The sequence below is a fragment of the Pieris rapae genome, chromosome 20 (genome assembly GCF_905147795.1).
Source record: "Pieris rapae chromosome 20, ilPieRapa1.1, whole genome shotgun sequence".
NCBI classification, from domain to species: Eukaryota; Metazoa; Arthropoda; class Insecta; order Lepidoptera; family Pieridae; genus Pieris; species Pieris rapae.
Genome location: NC_059528.1, coordinates 8,260,800 through 8,280,673, shown reverse-complemented (window position 1 = coordinate 8,280,673; position 19,874 = coordinate 8,260,800). Strand labels below are relative to the sequence as shown.

At 32.3% G+C, this 19,874-nt stretch overlaps 2 protein-coding genes across 6 annotated transcripts in view; one reads left to right on the top strand and one right to left on the bottom strand.

Moving 5' to 3' along the window:
* Positions 1–2,944: 2,944 nt before the first annotated feature.
* On the bottom strand, positions 2,945–15,283 carry LOC110999011 (protein Cep89 homolog). 2 transcript variants are annotated; one of them, XM_022267853.2, is made up of 15 exons: positions 15,241–15,283; positions 14,893–14,988; positions 14,450–14,654; positions 13,505–13,668; positions 13,052–13,289; positions 12,368–12,503; positions 11,427–11,554; positions 10,614–10,706; positions 9,920–10,213; positions 8,846–9,005; positions 7,473–7,571; positions 6,810–6,878; positions 5,997–6,141; positions 5,575–5,762; positions 2,945–3,389 (listed from the first exon to the last, which is right to left on the bottom strand). In XM_022267853.2, the coding sequence occupies exons 2-15, from the start codon at positions 14,917–14,919 to the stop codon at positions 3,203–3,205; spliced, it is 2,133 nt and encodes a 710-aa protein (XP_022123545.2). In that variant the 5' UTR covers positions 14,920–14,988; positions 15,241–15,283; the 3' UTR covers positions 2,945–3,202. The 2 variants fall into 2 exon arrangements, with proteins under 2 accessions (XP_022123545.2, XP_022123547.2); XM_022267855.2 differs by lacking the exon at positions 15,241–15,283 and having other exon boundaries at positions 14,450–14,581; positions 14,893–15,173.
* A 1,628-nt stretch (positions 15,284–16,911) lies between these two features.
* Positions 16,912–19,874, top strand: part of LOC110999013 (dystonin) — a 215,954-nt gene continuing 212,991 nt past the window's right edge. For 3 of the 4 annotated variants that reach the window (XM_022267872.2, XM_022267867.2, XM_045632553.1), the window contains exon 1: positions 16,912–17,371. In XM_022267872.2, the coding sequence (XP_022123564.2) occupies positions 17,269–17,371 (103 nt within the window). In that variant the 5' untranslated portion in view covers positions 16,912–17,268. The remainder of the gene's footprint in view (positions 17,372–19,874) is intronic. The other variant, XM_022267886.2, reaches the window with a different exon arrangement.

Genomic DNA, 19,874 nt, shown 5'->3' with positions numbered 1-19,874 from the left:
TTATGTATGGTCCAAACCTTGAGAAGATTCTTTTATCCGCCCCTATTTCATGCCATTAACCTTTCAATTATCACTTTTATTTACATAATGTTAATACTTCCAAGATACATGAATGAATAATAACTGAATAAATATGTAATTTTGACGATAACCAAAACAAATTAACTCTTATTGTATTCCAAGATTGTTAAGCGGAATAGTTAAAAGCTTGCTATAACACAAATAAATATTTAAAATAATATGTCCCTATCGTTTCGTCCACAAGCGAAATATTCTTAAAAACAGTAACACGAATCAAATTTTTAAACCTCCCGAAATGAATGTATTTAATCCTCCAAAAAGAATTAATATTACAACCGGAAAATTTCTACAAGATCCCAAAAAACTGTCTTCACTTGGCATGTGTGTACCAAATAATAATAAAGCCTTAAGTATCTTAATATAAAAATACATACATATCAAATTGGTGTTAGTTTCGTTATTATAGTTTAGCCTACATTAGTTATTGGTATTTCCGTTTGCAATAGGTAACACTCAAAAGGGGCTTATTGCTTCCTCCATCGATTTATCCCCAGACCTTTATAATACCAGCCCATCGCTGTTATGGACATGCATGCCGTGTCCATTGTAGCTCTAAGGAGTAGGTTAGTGTGTCAGTTTCCGCCGTGATGTGGTGATTGTTAGGATCCTCCACTCCATTGCTCTTCACTCACTTCACACCTTAAACTTCACTCTTTCCCTGAAAGTACTGGATTGGCTCCAGTAGACCAGGCATGGGTGAATGTTAGTTAGTTTTAAAATAAACTATAGACTTAGATTACTAATTTTTACTTAATAACACTGAATATGAATCTCAGAACAATTATGAGTGACAAGCATAAAAAACATATTTTAGAAACCATCCTACCAGAAGTGTGTTCCATACCACATTCAGGATGTTACTATTACTATGGCGTAACAACATGAAGTGAGCCTTGACCTTCGAAGCCACGTTCATAATTGTGGACTTTTTTCATAAAAGCATTCACATTATTCAATAAATATTCAATTTCAAAGTCTTTATTACGAATACTAATAATATAAGAAAGTTCTTTAAGGTTTTGTCGCAGCTGTCCTCTTGTACAGCTTGCCTTTGTGGCACAAAGGCATCCTCCAGCTGTTTCCAGTGCTTCCTATTCAATAAATATATCTGTAGTAAAACCACTACAATTATTTAATTATCGTAAGGTGATACAAAAGATACAAACATGCCCTACATAATTGTGGAAAATTTTGTATTTGCTATGTATGCAGTTTTCTATGAAATTGTTACTTAAAACTTAACTTAAATCGTCAGATTATGAAGTCTCAGGTTCGAATTCCGAAACTTCAAATACGCCATTACATTGCTAAATATGAATGGATAAAAGCGACGGTTGATCATACAGTCGTTCTGAGGATTAACTTCAAGCCTTCAAGGAACCAATCCAAAACGAGAGTACTTAAAAGTGTAAAATATCTCAGTACATATACACAGCGTCGTTTTAATATAGTTTAATTTTCAGGTCGTATCAAAAGTGTCTCTTGAACCTCCGACGCCGCATCCCTATTCTTTTATAAATTATTATTTATGAACATATACATGTAATAAAACGTTTATAAATACTTCAAATAAAGCAAAAACATTCCGATTACTGTTTATTTCACGTGTTACCAAAGGCCTTGGTCGCTACAGAAATGTACGCATTCTTTAAATACAAAACGTAAATTGTATTTATTTAACATAAATAGAGGCCCTTCCTCGGTCAGGGTTGAGATAATGGTTACGGCAAATAAATGCTGTCTCTCTTATCGTTGTATGTGGGTGAAACCAGTCAAGAGTTAATTATTTTACAATTTTAAGAAATCCTGAAAAGGACAACACATTTTAAATTTAAAACACTTTTTTCGTGATTCTTTTTCATCTTCAGAGGCCCTTTGAATGTATAAAATTCAGTAACAATCTTAAACAATAGCTTCCAAACAGATCTAGTTAAACAGAAAATTTTAAGTTTATGTAGAAATGTATGTCAAATATATGTGTGTAAAGGAAGACACTCGACAACACAGGGTAACATAGTATGGAGGCAGGTGCACTTTCTTTTTACCTAAATATCTTTTTTATTATACATAGTTAAGTTATTGATTTATTTATTTCTTTTAAGATATATGTTATGTGATGTCGTATGTTCGTATCACAGCTGTGCACCAATGAATTTTCCTTTTACCTTTCTCGTACTGTGAAAAAAGTCATTGTGAGGAAACCGGAATACCTATTAAAAATGATCAAGAAACAGATAAGAGATCACAGGCTACCTAAAGGTGGTAGTGTCATTGTTTTATTTCACTCATTTAACAAAATTTTGGCAGATTTAATAGCACTATTACTGGTAATATTGCAATTATCCGAAAAAGCTGTGTCCGGTGCTACCTACCAGATCCGTATTACCGATTGATTTTTGTATACTTGGACTTTGAATTATTTCTGCATAGCTAATACTTGATTTAGTTATAAAATAAAATAATCGATATCGTAATCACTGTTGACACGATTATTACGTTGCATTCTCGTGAAAAATGTGTCATTACTGCTAGTTTGTATGTATAGTACTCACTAATTAAAAAAAAAGTTTTTTATTTGTACGAAAATTCTTCAGATGTTTGATAACAGGTTCTATATAACTACAGTTTCGCAGAGCAAGGTAGGGCAGAAACAAATTTGCATATTAATAATCAAGACGAGTAGGCAATCACCCAGTACCCAGCTCTAATTGTATAATTCTATTCAACCACTCGAATTTCTTAGGAGAATTAAAAGACCATAGATATTTTAGTGTTTTATTTTATATATATACTTCTATACATATATAATGTATCAATGTTATCAACGTGAATTATTTTAAAAATTCCGATACAATAACGATCTTTTAATAACAATATTGTAGATAAGGCAACAGAAAATATTTTTATATTTTATACCTGAAATTTTAACATTCAATAATACTATTGACAAGTTTCGACTAGTAATTTAAGTATTTAAACTATGAAGGACCCAGATCATGTCATAAATTATGTCTCAGTAAAGTAGTGAAATCAGAGAGTTAATTGAATCTCTAGACAGTTGATTAAATTTTCAATTCGTTCTTACGAATAGAATTTTCACAGATTAACTAAAACACTACATCTAACTACCACTATCCGAAGCTTTCCTTCTATCTTCTCTTTTACATCTCGTCTCTTCCCTTTTCTTCCTATCCTCTCTGAAATACCCTCCCGGTCCCGGGACTAACTTCGTTTTTGTTTCTTGACTTTTTGACGAGTCTGATGATGAGACGATACCTTGGAGACGATGTGCGTTTGCCTGACTTAACCTGCAACAGATATTTTAAGTGAGTAAGTATTTTTATTATAGACTATAAGATGCAGGTATCACTTATCCCACGTCATTATATTTGTCTCTGTCTTCGTTGCCGATGAGTAGGGATGTCTACCGAGAGAAAAAACCGACGTCAAAAATTCTCTGTACTCTTTGAAAATATCAAATCATCATACAAAATGACTCAAAGTCAATATTCACATAGGAAAAATAAATAATCATTTATTCATATAGGAAACAATGGCAAACAGAAGAAACCAGAAGAAGGGAGATACAGTGCAGCTTCCGGAAGCAGCACCTGTTCACGTATGACGTGAGCCAGCCATCGTTTTAAACGACCCACAACCTACGTTCTAAGGCAGATACAGGGTGTTTTCTATATACACTTACATTATAGTTATGAGGGATGGTTTGGTTGTTCTTTGGTTTGCATGGTGGCTTTTAGTGAATCGATTTGAAAAATTATTTTATTTATTTAATTATAAAAAAGGAAACTTAAAAAAAACAACTCCCTATATCGCGTACGCCTCGGCAACTATTCACAATAGTGCTGTAAACGTACTATAGTTTTATAGAGGATATGATGTCTAACTAAAAATATATATTTTTAATTAAAAAGTCCGTTAACTAAGGAAGGTTTTAGGTTACAAAACACGCTACAAAGAACTATAGTAGAAAAGAGAATAGCAGTTAATATGTTAGTAATTGCTGCCCAAGTGTTATTAGGAAATCAAACAAAACGGTCAATTACAAAAACAACAATAATTTTCCTTTACTTTTAGATCGTTAATGCATATTTAAACGTGTTTAACCATTAGTAGTAATCTCTTATTAATTTTCTTTTGTATTGCATCGCTATTCATTAATCCGTGTGATTGCTTTTTTTATTTTGACTTATTTTTTTGTATTATTTTAGAATAAGGCTCTTTGTTTTTTCTCATATATCATTTGGTTATGCTCTATTGCTTTTACTCGTCGTATTTCTTTTTTTTGTTGCCTGGAAGAGATCGCTTGTTAACGATAAGGCCGCCCGTTGCATCCTTTATAATTTTTATGTAATGTATTTTTTTCTTTAATGCGAATAATTAAAAATAACTGCGAATGAATAAATACATAATTTTACTTTATATTTGTAACTGCGGCCATTAACTGTGCCATTATACCGAACGGGTTTTCGTCTGAAAGTTATAATAGATAACGACTTCACTCTAACTATTAAGTTTAAGTATGTTATTTAAACGTTATCATATTTTTTTACTGCAGTGTTAGCCTAGTAATGACTGTATGTACTATGTACCTCTGGCTTATGTAAATATTATTATAGCAGTGGCCATCAAGAAAAAATCTAATCTAAGGAAAAAAAAGGTTAACAATTTTTTTTTGTCAAATGTGTGTGTGATACCGACCCACGGACAGTCACAATGACAGATTTCCGGCCTTATATTAAACTGTGCATTAGACTGATTATCTATATAAACAAAAATGAATTTAATCCTTGCACTTTAGGGAATCTAAAAATGGAGGTAAGATAAAGAAAAGAAATAGATTTATTTAGTAGTGTAGTTTCTGTGGGATAGCATTTATTTATAGAATAGAAGCCAAACGGGCAAGACATCCTGCCGCCCATGGACAGTCACATTGACAGTAGGCTCGTGCGTTGCCAGTAGAATTGGTACGCTCTTTTCTTGAAGGGCCTTAAGTCAAATTGGTTCGGAAATACTTCAGTTGGCAGAGTCCACATAGAGGTGGTGCATGGCATAAACTGCCTTAAAAGACGCTCAATAGTGGAATGGCGGATGTCAACGGCGAGCAATGATATTTTGTGTTCTGTATAACGACACAGCAAAATGTTCCATATGTTGTAGCTACTAAAAAGGCAAAGTAAAAATCATATTAAAGCGAAACGTTCGCAGGGGCAAGTTTTACAAATATAAGCCTGTTTCACAATGTCCGGATAAGTTCCAAATAAGCTATTTGTTACTTATATGATATATAGTATTTTTGCGTTTCACGGCTGCCAGATAGCGCTATATGTCATGAAATTCGAAGTATCTTATTTGGAACTTTTATCTTTCGAATAATTTATGTGTTGCATAGCTATTTGGCACTTTATCCATACATTGTGAAACAGGCACTAAGTATTTTATTCTAAAAGACAGACAGGAATCGGTCGAACTCACCTCACTTCCTCCACATCAGCCACCTTATCAATCAACGATCGTATGATCTCCTCCTTGTGTTGGAGAGCTAAGGAAGCCCTTTCCAGCGACCTCTTATATTCGGCCTGCGCGTGCGTCGCTCGTCGTTCTTGGGACACAATACGGCGTTCCAACTCTTCTAACGACGTGTACGCTCGAGATTTTACCACCTATAATTAAATATACCTTAAGTCCCTCTTCCTATGGAGCATGGGGCAGACTCATGACATACATTATATGTAAATCATCGTGTAGAATTATAAAACTTACGAATTGAATATTGTCTTGTCATTTATATATATATATATGTGTGTGTGTAAAACTGTAATATATTATAAAGTCTGTAAAGTTCTAATTTTCGCAAAACCAAATCGGTACTAAAAGCGGAATCTGCATTGCCTTACCTTAATCTCGGTTTTAATCTTCTCAAGCGCTGCCAAAGCATGTTTTAGCGGCTCGTTGTCGCGCCGCACCCTTTTCGCACGTACGGCTCGGGCGCTCGCAGAGCGTGCACGTTTGCGAAACACTAACGCCGCACGACGGTACAATCTTAAATCAATAGTAATAATGACTTCAATCTGTGATATTGATTACTCTTATTCTATAGATTTAGATAAGAGTTATTTCAGGAACGCGTTCATATATTATTAATATGTTGCTCATTCAGGATTTTTAGCGTAATAAGCGTGGCGAATTCCTACATCGTTGGTGTTACGCCCCAAGTGCCAGACGTAGAGAAACTCTCCAACATTTCAGTCATTCATTTCATTTTTTCGCTAATATTCTATCGTGTTATACGAGTATTAATATAGAGAAACAATAAAATCATCTATTATTTATAGCACACCGATGACCGTACAATTAAGATAGCTCCATTCTTGAGAACTCGTAAATAATAAAAAATATCATTTTTATATCCATTAAAACGTTTTATTGTTATTATATCTACTTGTTTAAATCAAAGTTTTCACGTCAATACGTGTGTATAGAATTCAAAATCTTTGATCACAATTTTCAGAAAAAAAGTCATATTTTTCTTACATAACAGAGCAATGGACCTTAACAAAATGTCAAATATTTTAATGTAGGTAATGCAATAAAAAGTAAAATAAATGAAAACAAGTATCATCATTAATACAACATCTTACATTACTTCTTTGTGTTTAGTTCAAGAGGAATAAACACATTTCTATTGTAATCATAACAGTAAAACTCACTTAGCATTCTTCAGCGCTGTCTTTAACTCTTCCTGCACAGTCTCTAGTTGCTGGCACACCTTGTCATATCTGCAAATAATATATTATGGCCAATAGTTGTTGGTTGATAGAGCAGTGTTGGCTAGTGGCTTCACCGTGCGACTCTCATCCCTCAGGTCCTAGGTTCGATCCTCGGCTATGCACCAATTGACTTTCTATGTGCGCATTTAACATTTGCTCGAACGGTGAAGGAAAATGGACATGTCTTAGACCCAAAAAGTCGACGACGTGTGTCAGGCACTGGAGACTGATCAAATACTTGCCTATTAGATTGAAATATGATCATGAAACAGATTCAGACATCTGAGGCCAAGACCTAAAGAAGTTGTACCGCCAATGATTTATTATTATTATTTTTAAGTCTTGGACTATTCCTACGTCACTTTTTATTAAATTTAGTTAACTCAGTGATAAAAGATCACTTAAGTGAAAACGGTGTGTTTCAACTATTTTTTTACTATTTCCTTTGCTTCACTTTAAAAATCTGTAGAAATGCAAATAAATAGTTAAATAATGTTTTATTTGATATATCTTCCAATTTACACTAAACAAAACAATACGTGAAATAGTGTTTTTTATTGCAAAATAAATCACAAGGAATGATTTTTGTTCAGGATAAATTACCTCTCATCCGCATAGCACAAATCTTCTTGCATCTTCTTTATTTGCTCATTCTTCCTCTCCGTATCCATGCTGTATTGATGCTTTAACTCTTCTAGAAGCCTGTTGATATTGAAACAGTGATTTACGTAAAATTTCATATTTAAAACTAATTAATTCCTATGTTATCCAAAACTTCTTTTGATTAATTCCCTAATTACCGAATTCGGCTGTGTTGAGTGATGGTGTGAAAGCGAGGGTATGTGTTTAAGTGTGTGTGTCATGAAACAGGTGATTTTGGGCAATGGATTATTCTCAATAATCCTATTAACCATATTTCTCGATAGTTTTAACGAATCAAGGCTTAAATAATAATCGTTGTATGTCCGTGCTGCGCGATACAAAACAGATTTTTGCATAGTTGGTGTTTATGTGAGGAACCTAACACAAAGCACGATAATGAGACTGTTAACCGGGAATATGGAAGAGCAATTTTTCTAGAAGTGAGCTGTAGTTCATTTTATCTGTGATGATGTCATGTTGTAAGATTAAAGTATTGTTTTCGTCAAGCCATATCAGTTTAAAAGCGTTCATACGAGTTCGTTAGTTGCTAATATTAAATAGATAGCCTTTAGTAATAGCAATTCCATAGTAATTATTAATAACAGTAATTTATGAAAATATTATTAAAAGTGATTTATGTAATTACTAATGAAATAAATGTAAGTAATTATTATTAATTATTGATAAAAATTATTTATTTTTAATTATTAATCAAAAATAATGTAATTATTAATAAAAGTATTTAATGGAAATATTCTTAAAAGTAGTTGATGTCATTATTATTTAAAGTAATTTATGTAATTATTATTAAACGTGATTTATGTAATTACTAATGAAATACATTTATGAATTTTTAATAAAAGTAGTTAATGGAAATATTCTTAAAAGTAATTTGTGTAATTATTATTAAACGTGATTTATGTAATTACTAATGAAATACATTTATGTATTTTTAATAAAAGTAGTTAATGGAAATATTCTTAAAAGTAATTTGTGTAATTATTATTATACGTGATTTATGTAATAACTAATGAAATACATTTATGAATTTTTAATAAAAGTAGTTAATGGAAATATTCTTAAAAGTAATTTGTGTAATTTTAAACAAAGTAGTTTAAGTAATAGCGTTATCTGCCACTGCCAACAAAACAAAGTCGGAATAGCTTTATACATCGAGAACTAAACGACCGCTTTTTAATTTTTTCGTTCCGAATAGACAATTTAAATATCAAAAAAATTCATGCATTTATGATGTAAACAATATAGAAAATTTTCTCAATATAAAAATATAGACATTTATTTCATAGACAATTGAGTTAGGACTGTTAGATTACCTTTTGCAATCCTCTAATCTCCTTTCATGAAGGTCAGCCGGTACTGTTCTAGTTCTCAAGACATCCATTTGAGCCATTTTCCCCGTAGAAGCATCTAGAGCGGTTTTCACTGTGAAGTACTCTCGATGTACCGTCTCGTAGTCACGCATCATGGCCGCCACTGAAATTTATTAAAACAAATAATAATTCAGTGGCGCTAAAACATTTTTAGGTTTGGGCCTTAGATTTCTGTATCTGTTTCATGATGATTTGTCAAGCTAATAGGCAAGTAGATGCTTTCTATGCCTGACTTGACGTCGACGTTTTGTCTAAGGCAAGCCAAGGTTTCCTTGCGATGTTTTTTTCAACGTTTGGACAGACAGAAAGACTTTTGGTGCACAGCCAGCCATCGAACCTCAGGATTGAGAGACGCACGCTAAAGCAACTATGCCAACACTGCTTGAAATATTTTTTACCGACTTCAAAAAATGGGTTCAGTTGCTTTTTGGAAACGACTTTTAAATAATATAAAAACTGTTTTTCAGTTGAGAAACTTGTTCAATATTTTAAAATTACGAATATATGCTATTTTTTTTTCAAAACTTCTTTAAAAAACTTCTCTCTTTTTACTTAAGGAAATTCCCGAAGTGATCGCCTAGTACCGTTACAAAAAAAAGAGTCTAGCATACAAAACAGCGAATCCTGGGGCTAGCGAACTTTCTTTTTAACTAAACATCCTTTTTACTATGTGTAATTAAGATTTTTGTTGTTTTTTTCTTTCTTTCAGAACAATTTTTATTTTATTTTTTTAAATTTATTTATTCATATAGGTAACATTATGTACACTTATGAACGTCAAGAAAGAAATATTAAATGAATCTAATTCAATTTTCAAATGGTTTTTGGCACATTACTTGTGAGTTTCTTATTATTATAACAAATATTGTATTAAAACACTATAATAATAATAATAATAATAATTTATTCATTGCACGAATATGGTACACTGGCGATATAACCTCCAAGATGTGAAAGGATTTCTCGCGATATTTTTCTTCAAGTACGTATTAAATATTTAAAAATAAATCTACTCACTTTTATCTTCGTACAACTCGTATACTTCTTTCAACTTAGACTCCGCCCTATCAGCCCTCTCCAAAAGCGAAGCTCTCTCGATATCACCCGTCTCTTTCTCGACAACGAGTTTCTTATAGTTCTGTCTCACTCCCACCAACTCTGTTTCTAAATTAACAACTCTCTCTAATAGAGATTTGTTCTCTGTAACTATTTCTTTAGATTTTTTATTAATACTTTCAAATTGCTTTTCATAGTCCATTATCAAGTTTTCCTTTTCTTGCAAGTTTTCTTGATAAGCATCGAACAGAGGTGCTGAAAAAGTCAACATTATTTTTTATAGACATTATTCATAGGATATATATAGTCCAATAATATATTTATATATTTTAATGTATCTTTATTTATAAATGCATGCATGCAATCTATCCTTATTAATGCACACGCTTGTTTTCTGTTTTATATACATAAATTGTTTATATATGGAATCTGTTTTGGCTTTCTGTATTGTCTTAGTGTTTTGTATTATAATATGTATAAGCTGTTAGATTACTTATAATTAAATAAATACATAAGCATTATACACTATAAATACATTAGACAGTATTCACTGACTAATTTTGTTTAAATAAATAAATAAATTTGAAATTTATATCAATTACACTCGGATTACAATTAAATTTTATGTAAAAATTAAAATAAAATTAATTCGTACCTAATGCCTGTGCACTTAATAAACCTGAGATATCGACAAATCGACTCGTTGCACCATCCTCGACTTTTGTTTGAACTACATCATTTTCTCCATCTAAAATCAAATGAAAAAATTGTTGTCTGTAAAGTCGCGTTACGGACGATGATAATAATAAAACATAAATAAAATGATTGTATAATTGTATGAATAAAATTTAATCATTTTATTGAATCGTAATTATTTTGTATGGATACAAAAGAGTGAGTCCGCGGACGCATAAGCCAATCGAGTGGAAGAGAGATAGATGCAGCGCAAGCGTACAATGAGCGTAACGGGACAATGAGTCATGCTTTTCCGTAAGTGCAGCCGGCGTTCATCGGACGTTGTGACTTCAAAACATTAATACTGAATGTTCAATAAGTAGTTTCATCATCGGGCGTCGAGACAGAATGAAATTCCGCCCGTATCACCTCGACGTCCACCGTTCCACAACTGCGCGTTTTTCTAGGCAGTTTTTGCCTAGTATTTTAGTTTTTGCACTTTGTGGAACCAGCTGCCGACTGAAGTATTTCCGAACCAATTCCACTTAGGGTCCTTCAAGAAAACAGCGTCGGATTCTTAAAAGGCCGGAAACGCACTCGCGAGCCCTCTGGCATAGAGAGTGTCCATGGGCGGCGGTATCACTTAACATCAGGTGAGCCTCCTACCCGTTTGCCTGCTGTATAAAAAAAATCAGTTAATCATTTACCTATGTATTCTAACTGACTTTTAGAATCCTCCCAAAATCTAAATCAAGTAGTACATAATCGTGCCCTTATTAAATATTGAACATACCTTGTTTCTGGCCAAAATTAACTGTTAGAAGCGAATCAAAGCATTCGTATTTCTCACTCTTGAAATCTTTGCAATCGGTTTTAGTGGTACGCAACTTCTCTTGGTATCGAGAGAGTTGCACGTTTAATCTAAAAAAAATTATACATGAAAAGGTAGAGTGAGTTAATTCCATATCAAAAAGTGTATTTTTCACTAATCTGACAATTTGCAAGTGACGTAAAAAAAACTATCTATATCTTATTAATCTGACGCCTATTTCAAAATGGAGTTTTTTTGGCATATTCTAATTATGGCTGCGAGTTAGCATCATTGATAGATTATTAGATAAGAGCTTATTTAGTTCACTTAACATCCCTTTAGAAAATCTGACATGCTCGATTACATTTTTTTTACATTTTCTAACCCTATGCACGACCACCATCATATTAACAAGAAATTTTTTTTTTTTCATATTTAAAATAATACTTGAACACTCCCCAGTTTGCTAGTTCGTAGCTATCAAGGTGATGCTGATGTGTTCTTTAAAACTGTTAAACTTGTACTTTTTACTGTTACAAACAAATTTATAAACTGCTAGCTGACCCGGCAAACGTTGTTTTGCCATGTTTTTGTGCCAAAAAATTAAAGTTTATAATTAACAAAAAAAACATAAGGGATGATTGTAGAGGGATGAAAATTTAGGGTTGCGTGTATTTTTGTATGGTGTAGAGTAAAAAAATAAAAACGAAAAATTTTGTCTAAAAAATAAATAAATAAATTTAGGGGTGGACCACCCTTAACATTTAGGGGGATGAAAAATAGATGTTGTTCGATTCTCAGACCTACCCAATACGCACACAAAATTTCATGAGAGTCGAGCCGTTTCGGAGGAGTTCGGTTACTAACCCCGTGATACAAGAATTTTATATATAAGATTAATTGTTTAATTACTAAGATCTTACCTATAGAGTACATCTTTCATTGCCTGCAGGTCTTTCTGAAGCCTTGTATTGTGATCTTTGCTTTGGTTCAGAACAATCTGTCGACTGCTGCAGCTCATACATACTTCAACTAAAGGTATCGCTTGGGGCTCTGTATCTAAACCATTTCATTTAAACAACTCAGTTAAATTGTTTATGTATTATTTAGTTTATTAAGTTTTATGTTTAATCTTTCTCAATGATAAATATATAAAAAATAATTTTATTTCTTGAAAAATCAAACTTTTTCATATAATTTTCTAATCTTTCTTTATTATTTTAATAATTAATTCAAATACTGTGTTTTGTCATAAATTAATTATTATTTTTAACTGACTATTAGTTAGACAGTTAGCATTGTCTTTTTGTCAACAAACTCTTTTTTTATTTAAAAACTACGAGTTGTTTTGTGTAACTGGATGCAAATGGGCAGGAAGCTCATCTGATATTAAGTGATACCGCCGCCCATGGACACTCACATTGGCAGAAGAGTGCATTGCCGGCCCTTTAAGAATTGGTAGGCGCTTTTCTTGTAGGACCCTACGTCAAATTGGTTTGAAAATATTTCAGTGGGCAGCTGGTTCTACATAGTGATTCTACATATGTGATGTGTTGACAAGTATATTAAGATATTCTTAAAAGCAAAAAAATATGCATAATATATACCTCTATCTGGCACCTGATATTGCTTCACCCTCTCTTCTAACTCTTTACATTTCTTTTCACACTTGCCACTTCTATCCCTCTCTCCTTTAATAACTCTTTTACACTCTTCTATATATTTTACTAATTCTTCATTTTCTCCTTTTAATCTATCATTTTCATCTGCAAACAGTCTGTTGTAATCCAGTATGGCTTTCAATTTTTCTTTCAGCTTTGATATTTGGGTGTCTTTTTCTGATATCTGAAATTACCATTCATACTATTAGAGTTGGTTTCCAACTTAGTTGTGCACAAAGAGATTAGAGGTCTTTGAAAAAATTAACAGAAGATAAATTTAAGTTCATACATTTGTTATACAACTTTAAAAAGTTAAATGTCAGTCATTTAAATAGAAGAAAATAATTTCGATGAATCATAAAGAGCTTCTAGTCGGATATTATTAAAAATTATACACACCATAGTTAAATTTTCTTCACACTTATCCATCAAAGCTGTAACTAGACCTTCATATTTCTTTGTTAGTTTTCTCTTGTGTTCCTTACTTGATTTATCTTTAGATCTTGGTGAAGATACAGCAACAGCATGAAAGTTGCGTTTTCTTGGCGGTTTTAATGGCTTATCTGAAAATTTATGTCATATATGAAAGTTAAGCTAGAAAAAAAACTTATCTGAAGAACTACAAAATTGTTAGCCAATAAAATAGAATAGACCAGGAATGTAGAAAGGCAAATAATACCATGGGCTGATCATATCTACAGATCAGGCAATAAGGGGATGATCTCAAGTGATACACAGCTTCATTCGTAGCTTTGGCCTTGACCTTAAATGTAAATATAACTCTCCAATTTTTTATGTGAAATTATTTATATTACTAAACTAAGATTATAAAAAAAATTGAATATAGGTATGTTTGTAACAAATTGTCTCAAAAAGTACTTAATAAATTCTATCAATTTTTGAATGCTACATTATTACTGATTAACATAAGCTAGTGAAATGTTTCTAAAAATTACCCGTTGATGTCATTTATCTTGTTACCATTTTGTTTTCATCAAGTACCGTACGCAAAGGGAGCTAGCAATAGAGTATTATTTAGGTATGGTGCTATTACTGTATATTTATGGCAAAATGTTTAAAAAGAAGCTTGGACGGGCTGCTAGTGATTTTTACTTAAGTTTATCTTAAGATAAAATAGCTACCTTATCTGTATAAAAAGTGAAAAACTTTATTTTCTTTACAAATACATCCCAATGCAAAATCAGGGTAAATATTTTGTTTAGGATTAAAGACTAAACTGTCATTTTCTATTTTAGGATTGTCTAGTTCCTACGACAAATAATAAATAGGTTACGCAATCATTTTTCACATACATTAACAACTGGTATGAATATCTTAAATTACCTATAACATCCCTAGGGTCTTCATAAAGTGGATTAACCTCTATGTGGGACTGTGTTCTCATCATAACAGCATTTAATATATCTTGTCGCATACTTGCTCTGTCTGCCGTTATATCAAAGTGACGACCACTTTCTGCAAAATTTCCACTGAATATAAGCCTTTGTTTATCATTCTTACTGTCTTTTGAAATCCTTCTTGAATGTGGCTGTAAACAAAGTAACAAAAACCACATCTAAATATACTTGGTTAATTTATTGTATATTGCATAATCTAAAAATATAACATTTTATATAAATCAATTATATATGATGAAGTAACTCAGCAACATACTTACCTGTTCACAAATTTAGTCTTTAATAAACACAAATTGGGAATTTTAGTTATGGACACTTTTGATATAGGAGTGTAAAGAACAGTCAATGCAATTCTTGACCAAAACCAACCTGTACGGTACGCTCACACTCAGACATTATCAGCTTGCTGTACGTAATTTTGATTCCAGAAAAGCCATGATAGGCATAATACAACTTCCCATATTCCTAAGACAAAGAATCAAAATGTAGGTCACGGAGTCAACACTTAGCTGATATTTAGGTCACAATAACTATTCCGTGCAAATTTATTGATAAAACTTGCTGAAAACTTTAACTTGAACATGCTGTTAGAATTATGATTTCTATATTCACATGGATGCTTTATTAAATGTAAATATCAAATGTACAAAAATCAATTTGCAAATAATGTTTAAATAGTTTTGGTAAAAAAAATTTTTTAAAAGAATATTAACTTACAACAGCTACAGCCTACATGTACTTTTCTATTTTGACATTTTCGTTTATTCGTTACTATGACAACCAGGGCTACCAGAACGAAAACATTTGTACAAATTTAGGTAAAACCTGTCTTTCGAAATATTGTATTTTATTAAACTTATATTTATATATAGGTCATAATGTATTCGTAATTTTTTGATCCTTTTATTAATTATCTAGTTTAAATGAGAAACTATCTAATCTATCATTTTTCTATATAATTTTTTTTATAGAACAGGGGGCAAATGGGCAGGAGGCTTACCTGATGTTAAGTGATACCACCGCCCATGGACACTCTCCATGCCAGAGAGCTCGCGAGTGCGTTGCTGGTCTTTGGTTCCGAAATACTTCAGTGGGCTGCTGTTTCCACAAATCGGTGTAAATTACTTTTTTTCTTAAATAATTATCACAAAAAAAATTACTGGCACGTTGACGTATGAGTACTTTTATAAATTGAAATACATACATACATCGATACATTAATACTGTTAAATAATTCAACTAAATCGTTACCTAGGGCACAGACAGTCCGAAAAATGGCCGTGTCTAGTGATACTAATGTGTCACATAAATACAATTTAAATATGCGAGTGCTTTCGCATACTAAGTTTAACATTATCCTCTCCCAGCTTAACCCTGATTAAACGGTTACTTGGAGTGCTGGATGTTGAAAGGCTTAACGTTTTGAGATGTATTATCTGGATGATGAACAATCAACAGGATTTCGCAATCATAATACCTGTGAAAAGTTGAAGCACGCACGTGAATTAAATACTTAATTAAATTGTTTGGAGCCAGTTAGGAATAGTAAAACCAAACTTCATACCTTAAAAAGGACCGAATTCCGCAATTACCTGTGAAAGGTAAAAACTTTTATTTATTTATTTTATTTATGTAGATAGTGCACGTAGACAACTTGAAAAATAAAAATTGAACCGTAAAAAATGTATGCACTTAGTATGGGGATTTCATGTGAATTTGTCATCTGTCCTGGGCAAATACACTAGCCAAATGTAATGACGCAAAAGCACAAAAACTACTCGCTTTGCATCTCTTCTGTCATTTCCACGTGATTTGAAACCACTCCGATACAAGTTGGTAAAATCAGCTATTTCGTGGAAAACAGTGCCATTACTATTCCACCTGGAATCACCATGAATCACCATGGAAAATCGAATACCCTCTGTATTTTATATATATTTTTACCGACCTTTATGTTCTCCACAATAAAAGCGAAGACATAGCAGTAATAAACCTGGCGAGATACTGTTGAGCTAAATTAAAAACAACTTATTAAATTTATTACCATTTCAATAGAAAATGTTGACTACTGAATAATAAAAAATAAATTAAAATAAAAACAGCTATCTCGAACTCTTATTATAAATAAAAATTGGATTTTTTTTGTAAGAAATGGCAATCATTATACTACTCCAGGACTGCTTCGATAATAAATATAAAGATGGCAGCATTACGATTATTAATGTATAATCCAACCAAATTTTAAAGGTAAAACTCATAAATGTCTTTGACATTTATATATTGGTGTTTTAAAAGTAGCAGTATAACGTCGTGTGAGCGTGCGCGGAAACAGCTGAGCGATAGCGGCGACGCGACGGTTATAATCTGAACTAAACAGTCGCATCATGTCTGCCCGCCGGTTCGGTATAAGACGCTCGGTGAAATAACCTAAAACGTTTGCCTGTCCCGTGGGATTTATTATATTTCTTTAATATTACTCGTTAATTAATTAGCGTGTTCAGTTATAGTGTGTGCTCAGAGGACCACCAGTGTACAAATTCGAGATACGCAGTGGCGTATCTTTAGTGATTTTGTATTCGGTATTGATTTTCAGATTTATAATGAAAGTAATGTTTTGTTTACCTCCTATTTGCCTTTAGCGTTGGTTATAGTGTTTTATGGTTCTGTCGACGTTAGGGCTGGATTGGATTGATTCAAGTATGTTCGCGGGTCCGCGCCCGATTGCGTGTTTTGGATGACAAAAATATGGAATTCGAAAACGACTTTAGCTTGAAGGAATGGGCGAAGGACAAGCCTTTGTCCATTCTGCAGCTGGATCCAGCGGATCGTGCAGTTTTAAGAATAGCAGGTTGGTTAAAGATTATTACGCCCTAACGCTCCAGCCATAAATGCCCACTTCCTATAACATTTCATAATCTACTTTCGTTATCAGTGATAATAGTTTTTATTAAGTTCTGTGATTCTGTCATACGTTTTCACACAATTACAGAGCGTGTTTTGTTATTACAAGGTAGTTTTTTATGATTAATTAGGTTTGACCTCGTTTCTTTCGCTTTCAATACCTAATGTTAATGAGACTGAAAATTTAAATTTAATGCCTAAACACCGTGTAGCCGTCATTTACCGTCGCAATACCGATAAAATTTAAAGTGGTAGGTACATTAATTATGATAAAATAATTTCTAATCCTAACTTATTGATTGATATTGAGGGTTGTATGGCAGCTTTTGGCAAGCGACTATAAATGAGAGAATTCTTATATTTTAAAAACCTACACATTATAGCTCTGGCTAAAATCATGCGTGTTGACTGTCGACTGATCTCTTTCTACGATAAAGGTAATACATAACAAACATTTGATACAATTATTTCCACTGGGAAAGTGTTCTGTGTATAAATTCCTTGAGATATGAGATATTATATAACTAGACGTTACAAGTATAACTATTGCTTGCGCTTTTCAATTGCGGTTTATAATCGGTGGCATAGACAAAGATCAGCACATACAGTGAAATTGCACAATGTTGTGGAAGGTTTATTAAAAGTAAAAAAAAAAGAATTCTTCATAAAATAGTTTAAATGCGCTCACGTTAGTCTTAAAATATGATATAAAGATGAAGGGTTCGCAGTGGGGATTTAAACTAAACGGCAGGGGTACCCTACCCCGTAAGTGGTAAGATATCACGCATTTTGGATAAATACAGAATTTAGACTGAGTCTGATATGAAAATCTACACTTCTATTAGTTATTTCATAGGGAATAATCTGTGGAACAACAACCGGTGTAAGAGATATAAGTTACTATTTTTGAATATTATTATAGTACTTATATACATTTTTGTTCAACCAAATATTGGCGATTATTATGATTCGCCATGTTTCAGACAGTTCTTCTCTTCTACACCCTTAGTTATGGTTAATGGTTTATTGTCGATGTAAATTTTGATTCTCCTTTATTAAATAATAACGTTCATAAGCGTAAATAATATACGTTATTGATTACATATTTTATTCTATACAAAATAGTTACACTATGTTTAAACAGCTGCACACTGAAGTATTTCTCAACCAATTCCACCATCCTTCAAGCAAAAATCGTACTAGTTCTTAAAAGGCCGGCAAAGCATTTGGAAGCCTTCTGGGAATGTGAGTGTTCATGGGCGGCGGTGGTATCACTTAACATCAGGCGAGCCTCCTGCCCGTTTGCCTGCTGTTACAAAAAATACATGTTTAAATGAATATAGAAAAGGTTGTACGATTATATACACAATACATCCGAATTTGTAAACGTAATTTGTTCGTTTTGTAGGAAAAATTAAATTGTATTTCAAAACCACAACGTATATAGTCGCAGTCGGGGTTTTCCACGTATTCACTTTAATTTTGTAGTAAGTTTGCAGTTACCGCTAAAAAACCTTAAGTAATTATTACTAACGCGTAAAATAATTATAATTATAATCAAAAACTAAAAGAACATATAGAAAGAAAAAAAGGAATAAGGTAGATTTTAAGTGTGTAATGTGTGTGTGTTGTAGCAGTAACTGGGCCTGGCGCAGCATTATGCTGTGGAGAAGACGAGTTCAACAGCGCTGGTCATTCTGACACAAACCACAACAGACGAAAAAAATTATAACAATTGAATATTTTCATTAAGCTAGAAAACTTGTTGTATAGCAAAAAAAAAACACTTTAAGTAATACCGAATCTAGAATTGATAAAAATAACGATATATTATTAAGAAAATAATTATGGTTGAGAGGATTGTTTATTAAAAGATAACAAAAACATTTTACGATATTTGCTTAATTGGCAAGGAATATAAGAAGCATTAAATACTATGGCAACACAAAAGCCGATTAAATGTTGCCAGGTTACGGTCTTATTATTTTATTTTATTCCAGATAAAATCCTTGGAATTATACTCTTATAACGAAATAATGATTTATAAAACAAGGTACTCATACAGCGTATTAAGTCTATAATACTTCGTCTCTGCCTGTCAAGTTGTGTATACTTGAGAGAGATAATTTGTAATTTGACTTAATTTGTAAGAAATTTATTTAAAGTGTCTTATGTAATTAGTGTATTTAAGTTAAAGCAGATTATACCTACACAGTAATTACATGATAACTAATACACTTATGTACGATATTTACATAACCTATGTAATAATAATAATTAAAATATAATAAATTGAAAATTAATATAAATTTAAACCGTTTGTGCCCTAGGCAGTACTTTTAACGCTGGCAGCATTTCCTCATTGTAGGTAATATACCCTTTTGTAGGTAAATTCGTTTTCTATATAGCATCATTCAGTCCCATCTATACTTTTTGGGTAGGATTTAGTC